The following is an 8151-nucleotide window of genomic DNA, read 5'->3' on the forward strand; positions in this document are numbered from 1 at the left end:
CACCTGCCAATGTAGGGGACACGGGTTTGAGCCCTGGTCCAGGAAGATCCCACATGCTGTGGAGTAACTAAGCCTGTGCGCCACAACTACTGAGCCTGCGCTCTAGAGCCCACGAGCCACAACTACCAAGCCTGCACACCACAACTACTAAAGCCTGCACACCTAGAGCCCGTGCTCTGCAACAAGAGAACCACCACAATGAGAAGCTCGCGCACCGCAATGAAGAGCAGCCCCCGCTTGCCACAACTAGAGAAAGACCGTGTGTAGCAATGAAGACCCAATGCAGCCAAAAAATATACATAAATAAATAAATTAATTAATTAAAAAATAATGGAGATCAAGGAAGATGTCAGGGAAATGGCCACTGGATTTAGTAGATGAGGAAGTCATTGGTGACTGTGAAAAACATTTCTTCAGTCAAGTAGTGAAGATGGAACTCAGAGGGCAAGGGTATGGGACACTTATCTGGAACCCACTATGTGCCAGACACTGTGTAACTCCTTTAATCTCTTAAAGGGCTTCATGAGTTAAGTATTAACCACCACACCTCACAGATAAGGAAAGAGTCTCAATGGAAAAGTAACTTGCCTGAGGTCTTACATCCTCATGGACCTACCTCTGCCTGTTGTAAGCTCTGGAGAGATGCAGAAGTCCTGCAGATCATGGGGAGACTTGATTCCCCACGAGCACAATGAACGTATTATGTAAAAAGTTACTAGATAGAAAAATCACAGCAAAGTACCAAGGAATACTATGTTATACAGAGGAAACTAAAAAAGATCATGCCCATAGTTAATACTCAATGGTGAAAAGTTGGAAGCTTTTACTCTAAGGTCAGAAACAAGACAAGGTTGCCTACCCTTAACATTTTTATTCAGTGTAGTATTGGAAGTTCTAGCCAGAACAATTAGGCAAGAAAAAAAAAAAAGGCGTCCAAATCAAAAAGGAAGAAATAAAACTATCACCATTTGCAGATGACATAACATTATATATAGAAAATCCCGGGCTTCCCTGGTGGCACAGTGGTTAAGAATCCACCTGCCAATGCAGGAGACACGGGTTTGAGCCCTGGTCCGGGAAGATCCCACATGCCATGGAGTAACTAAGCCTGGATGCCACAACTACTGAGCCTGCGTGCCTGGAGTCCATGCTCCGCAACACCAGTGCAATGAGAAGCCCGCCCACCGCAACGAAGAGTAGCCCCTGCTCACTGCAACTAGAGAAAAGCCTGCATGCAGCAACGAAGACCCAATGCATACAAAAATAAATAATAAAAAAAAAAAAAGAAAAAGAAAATCCCAAAGACTCCACCAAAAAACTGTTAGCACTAAGAAATGAACTCAGTGAAGTTGCAGGATACAAGATCAATACACAAAACTCTGTTGCGTTTCTATACACTAATAATGATCTATCAGAAAGAGAAAATAAGAAAACAATCCCATTTACAATTGCATCAAAAAGAACAGAAGAGACTTCCCTGGCTGTCCAGTGGTTAAGACTCCATGCTTCCACTGCAGGGGGCGCAGGTTCGATACCTGGCTGGGGAACTGAGGTCCCGCATGCCATGTGGCACAGCCAAAAAAGAAAAAAAAGAAAAAAAAAAAACATAAAATACTTTGGAATAAATTTAACAAAGGAGATGAAAGACCTATACACTGAAAACTACACAGCACTGATGAAGAAACCGAAGATGATGCACATAAGTGGAAAGATATTTACAGATTAGAAGAATACTGTTAAAATGTCCATACTACTCAAAGCAATCTACAAAATCAAAGCAATCCCTGTTAAAACTCCAGTGGCATTTTTCACAGAAATAGAATGAACAGCCCTAAAATTTGTATGGAACCACAAAAGATCCCCGAAGAGCCAAAGCAATTCTGGAAAAGAAGAACAAAGCTGGAGGCATCATGCTCCCTGATTACAAACTATATTACAAAACCACAGTAATCAAAACAGTATGGTACTGGCATAAAAACAGACACACAGATCAATGGAATGGAAAGAGCCCAGAAATAAACCCACACACATGGTCATTTAATTTATAACGAACGAGCCAAGAATATGCAATGGGAAAAGGACAGTCTCTTCAATAAATGGTGCTGGGAAAACTGGACAGCCACAGGCAAAAGAATGAAACTAGACCACTATCGTACACAAAAACTAACTCAAAATGGAATAAAAACTTGAATGTAAGACCTGAAACCATAAAACTCCTAGAAGAAAACACAGGCCACAAGTTCCCTGACATCCACTATGGCACTAACTTTTTTTGGATTTGACATGAAAACAAAGGCAACAAAAGCAAAAATTAAGAAGAGGGACTATATCAAACTAAAAAGCTTCTGCAGAACAAAGGAAATCATCAACAAAATGAAAAGGCAACCTACTGGATGGGAGGAAATATTTACAAATCATTTATCTGACAAAGGCTTAATAGCCAAAATAAACAAAGAACTTACATGTCAACAGCAAAAGAACAATCCAATTTAAAAAATGGACGTGAATAGATATTTTTTCAAAGACATACAGATGGCCAACAGGTACATGAAAAGGTGCTCAGCATCACTAATCATGAGGGAAATGCAAATCAAAACCACAATGAGATATCACCTCATACCTGTTAGAACAGCTACTATCAAAAAGACAAGAAATAACAAGTGTCAGTTGGTGAGGATGTGTAGAAAAGGAAACTTGCATGCACTGTTGGTGGGAATGTAAACTGGTATAGCCACTATGGAAAAAGAGTATGGAGATTCCTCACAAAATAAAAATAGAACTACCATATGGGGACTTCCCTGTCAGTTCAGTGATTAAGACTCTGCACTTCCAACGCAGAAGGAAGGGGTTCCATCTCTGGTTGGGGAACTAAGATCCCACATGCCGCACAGCGTGGCCAAAAAAAAAAAAGAACTACCATATGATCCAGCAATTCCACCTCTGGGTATTTATCTGAAATAAATGAAAACACTAATTCAAAAGATACAGGCACCCCCAAGTTCATTACAGCGTTATTTACAATAGCCAAGAGAAGGATACAATCTAAGTGTCCATTGATGTATGAACGGATAAAGAAAAGGTGACAATACATACACAATGGAATACTATTCAGCCATAAAAAACAATGAAATCTTGCTATTTGCAATGTTATGGATGGACCTTGAGGGCATTATGCTAAGTGACATAAGTCAGACAAAGAAGACACATACCATATGATTTCATTTATATGTGAAATTAAAAAAAACAAAAAAACCCAAACAAACAAACAAAAAAACCCTAAACAAAAAAACTAACAAGTTCATAGATACAGACAACAGAATGGTGGTTGCCAGAGGTGGCAGGGGGTGGGGAGGAAATGGGTGAAATAGGTGAAGGGGGTCAAAATGTACAAACTTCCAGTTACAAAATAAGTAAGTCATGGGGATGTAATGTACAGTATAATGACTGTATTGCATAGTTGAAGTCTGTTAAAAGAGTAGATCTCAAAAGTTCTCATCACAAGACAAAAAAAACTAACTGTGTGGTGATAGATGTTAACTAGATTTATTGTGATCATTTCACAATATATACAAATATTAAGTTATTATGTTGTACACCTGAAACTAATATAACATTATATTTCAATTATATCTTAATTAAATATATATATAAAGCATAAAAAAGTTACAGCATCTTTCAACAAAATTAAAATTCTAAGAATAATGTCCAGTAGTGAGAAAAATGTCTCAAAAATGAACATACCTTTAAGTCAAGTCTCATGTCTGTTGAGGATAGGCCAAACACTAAGAAAAACAATCCCCCAAATGGGCTAATATTCTGCCCTTTATTCTCAGACCCAAAAGAGCTGAGGAGCCTTAGCAACCACTGTTTTCAACTTTCATTATGCCATGGATCCAAAAGCACATGTGGCAGTCATGACAGACATTAAAACTTGGGATTCTGAGCCCAGGGTGATACTGCAAATAAGGGAAGAGGTCTTCTTTACAGAAGAATGCCAGCTAATAAACAGAATGAAAAAATAATAAACATGGAATGATAGAATTAGAAAAATTCTAACTTTGAAATCATCAGTGTAATAATTGACTCATCAGTAATGACAAAACCGTCGCATGAAAACATACTGGCAAAGAGGACAGTCACAGTCTCAATTTCCCTCCTTAGATTATTATTAATTACAAATGTGGAAGAGAATCTTTACAGTGGAAAAATCTAGCAGACCTACCTTAACTGAGTGATCAAAGTTATCATCACCAATAATGACTTAAACTGACATCATGAACCTCCCAATGTGATTCAATGGGAGGACATATCATTACCTATATATTCAATAGTATTCTTACCAACAACAGTTAGTGTGACTCTAATCAGATTGTGGGACAGTGTAGAAACAACTGGGCTGGACTCTAAAAAACATTAATGGCATAACAGACAACAAAAAGGCAAGGGAACTGTTTTGGATTAAGAGAGACTAAAGAGATATGAAAATTAAATGCAATGTGTACTCTTTGATTGACTCTTGGATTAAATGTTTTAAAAAACAATAAAGGACAGAACCTTTATTTAGGATAACTGGTGAAATCTGAATATGGACCATATGATAGTACTATTTTATCAGTGTCAAATTTCTTGGGTATGACTGCAGTATTGTGATTATGCAGGATAATGTCCTTATTCTTAAAAGATATACGCTGAAATATTTAGAGGTAAAATATCATGATGTTTAACAAAGTTTCTCTACACACACTGGAGGGGGGGTGGAGAAGAAAGTAAATTTTAAAAGATGTTAATTGGTGAACCTAGGTGAAAAGTATTAGAATATTCATCACACTCTTCTTTCAAATATTCTGTCGGTCTGAAGTTTTTCATATTAAAAAGTTGAGGGGGAAATTCAGTTTGTAAATGCTAATAGCATGCCACCTAGTAGCCCCAAACCACACCACCATGGGGACACTTCTTAAACACTTGTTGATAACCTCAGTGCCTAACAGGGGCTCAAAGTGGGATTGTTTCATCTTTTAAACTGAGGCTTTCTCTTGTCTTCTTATAAGACTATAAATATGTCTGCAAATTATATTATTTTCAGAGTAATAAGAGTATTTGGCTATATGGATGATAAAAATTAAAACTGTAAATCAAAAAGAGTAAAAGTTGAACTTTCATTCCTTTGCCTGGGTAGCCACAACGGCAGCTACATTTATCAGAGCGAAACTTTACCTCGCTTTGTCCAAAGTCTTCTGTTCCTCAATCTTCTGTTCAGCATCCTTCTCAGCTCGATTAGAAACTCCTGTGTTTTGTCTGCTCCAGATACTTGGTTTCTGGAGAATAATTTAAAAAGACAAGACAGAATCACCAAATGACTGCAAAAACTCTCTACTTGTCTTGTACATCAGAAGGAAAAAAAAGATGATTAGATCTTATGAATCAGTGGAAATAACTAGACTTCTGACAGCCAACCTATGTCCTGTAAATACACTGTACATAGCAAAGCTGGAGCTGAAAAAAAAAAGCCCTAATTACATAAAAAAAAATTCTTTATACAATTGCAGTTACTTCTCTTTTATCTCCTGAATATTACAACCTAATTCAAGACTAATGAAAACATATATAACAGAGATTTAGTAACACAAGTAACAGATACCATTAGCTATAAAATTGTAAAAACATTCACAACTCTTAAAGACCCAGCTATATTTCTGTTATATTTCTACATTATCTAATTGTTTATCTCTGTTTGGATTTATAACACCTGTAAAACTAGATAATCTTCCATGGGAATGTAAATAAACACATACTAACAGTATGTACTATTCCAAAAGAAGTGCTAAAGAATTAGATCATTATAATGCGCTTTTTTTTTTTTTTTTTTTTTTGCGGTACACGGGCCTCTCACTGTTGTGGCCTCTCCCGCTGCGGAGCACAGGCTCTAGACACACAGGCTCAGCGGCCATGGCGCATGGGCCCAGCTGCTCCGCGGCATGTGCGATCTTCCCGGACCGGGGCACGAACCCGTGTCCCCTGCATCGGCAGGCGGACGCTCAACCACTGTGCCACCAGGGAAGCCCATAATGCACTTTTAAATCTTACTAATTTCTATCTTAATATTTAAAACATTTCATGCAGATGTTCAAATATAAGACAGGCATTTTTATGTAGCAGACACCATGAACACTTTCAAATAACCTAAGTACAGTGTAATTTCCCTATGTTTGGAATTGATGGAGATAATTAGATCTTATTTTTACCTTAGTAGTTGGTTTTGGTTTCCCCAAAACTCCAGCATCTTTTAGAAGTTTTTCTTGTTTGAATTCTTCTTGTTTTCGGAAGAGTTCAGCCTTAAGGTCTACCAACTAAAATAAAACCAATAAGCAAACAAAAACAATTAATTCTAATGAGTGACTGGATTTCTAAGTTTTTGTAATTCTCAAAACAAGATTACAAGCTCCTATAAATGGACAAAACCGGATATAAAACTAAAAGTTTAAATGTAGAATCTAGTACAAAATAAGACCAAGTCATATTTCATTCCAGCTCTGTTGTAAATGTATTTAACTTTCAACACTTCAAGGCTTTCCTCTGGGCAAGGGGAGAGTGATAAAGCAAGGTAAATGAAATCTGCATCTTTTAGATTCAGATTCAACTAACATTATTAAGCACCTTCTGTCTGACTGGCACTGTCCTTGGCTTTTTCTTGTAGTAATTTCACGTAAACATCACAACAAGTTATTATTTCTATAGGAAAACGTCTTTGTTCAGCAACAATCTGAGCACCAGTATATGTCTGGCACTTAACATTGAAGAGCAGGATACCAACATGAATTAGACACACTCCTGCCTCAAAGAGCCTACAATCTCCTAAGAAACGTAACTTACAACACCAGTCAGTTGTAATAAATGCCATGAAGAGTGGAATTAAGTAGCAAAAAGTTCAGATAAAGGAGTATTTCCTTCTGGCCAGAGTGATCAGAGATGGCCTTGAAATGAAGCTTAAAGGATAGGCAAGATTTCAATGGCTAGAAATAAAATGGACTGAGTGAATTTTGTTTCAGCATGTTTTGGAAACTGCAAGTTTAGCTGAACAACAGGGTTCGAGAACAGGAAAGGCCAGAGCAAAGGGTACAGGGGAGTTGGATCAGTCACCACTATCTACTCCAAAAAAGGATGTAATGACAGTTTCCTTTTTAAGGATCCAAGTACAGCTGCTTATACACATGGTCATTTATAAAGCAGATACTTATAAAGCCCAGCATCACAAACTGACTTTTAAGGGAAATCAAAATGACTGCGCTCAATGATTTCTATTTTGGAAGAAAGCAATTTAAAAATAGGCTTGGCAGGGTTTTTAATAATGCCAAGGGCAGGTTCATTCTAGGGCCTAATACTCTAAATTTTTTTTAAAACTTTAAAACTTAAGCCTTGGGATTTCCCTGGTGGTCCAGTGGTAAAGAATCCGCCTTCTGATGCAGGGGACGTGGGTTCGATCCCTAGTCGGGGAACTAAGATTCCCACACGCCATGGGGCAACTAAGCCCACGTGCTGCAGACTACAGAGCCCACGCTCCACAACCAGAGAGAGAAAACCCGCACACCACAACTAGAGAGAAGCCCGCGCGCCACAACGAATGATCCCGCATGCCACAACTAAGACCTGACACAGCCAAAAATTAAAAATAAGTAAAGTTACATGTATCACTAAAATAAAAAGATTTGTACATTTAAGGAAAAAAAACTTAAGCCTTTTCTTCTAAGCCTTTTTTTTTTTGATGTGGACCGTTTTTAACGTCTTTATTGAATTTGTTACAATATTACTTCTATTTTGTCTTTTGGTTTTTTGGCCCAGAGGCATGTGGGATCTTAGCTCCCCAACCAGGGATCGAACCCACGTCCCCTGCACTGGAAGGCGAAGTCTTAACCACTGGACTGCCAGGAAAGTCTCTCTAAGCCTTCTTTTTTTTTTTTTAATTTATTTATTTATTTATTTATTTATTTATTTTTGGCTGTGTTAGGTTTTCGTTTCTGTGTGTGGGCTTTCTCTAGCTGTGGCGAGCGGGGGCCACTCTTCATCGCGGTGCGCGGGCCTCTCACTGTCGCGGCCTCTCTTGTTGCGGAGCACAGGCTCCAGACGCGCAGGCTCAGTAGTTGTGGCTCACGGGCC

At 38.2% G+C, this 8151-nt stretch overlaps 1 protein-coding gene across 1 annotated transcript in view; it reads right to left on the reverse strand.

The window, feature by feature from the left end:
- Nucleotides 1-8151, reverse strand: part of CCDC174 (coiled-coil domain containing 174) — a 28409-nt gene that overhangs the window by 18418 nt on the left and 1840 nt on the right. Inside the window, exons 2-3 of the mRNA XM_007461576.1 lie at nucleotides 6243-6347; nucleotides 5215-5315 (exon numbers count right to left, since the gene is read on the reverse strand). Coding sequence (XP_007461638.1) covers nucleotides 5215-5315; nucleotides 6243-6347 — 206 coding nt within the window. The remainder of the gene's footprint in view (nucleotides 1-5214; nucleotides 5316-6242; nucleotides 6348-8151) is intronic.

Source organism: Lipotes vexillifer, unplaced genomic scaffold (assembly GCF_000442215.2).
Source record: "Lipotes vexillifer unplaced genomic scaffold, Lipotes_vexillifer_v1.1 scaffold889, whole genome shotgun sequence".
NCBI classification, from domain to species: Eukaryota; Metazoa; Chordata; class Mammalia; order Artiodactyla; family Lipotidae; genus Lipotes; species Lipotes vexillifer.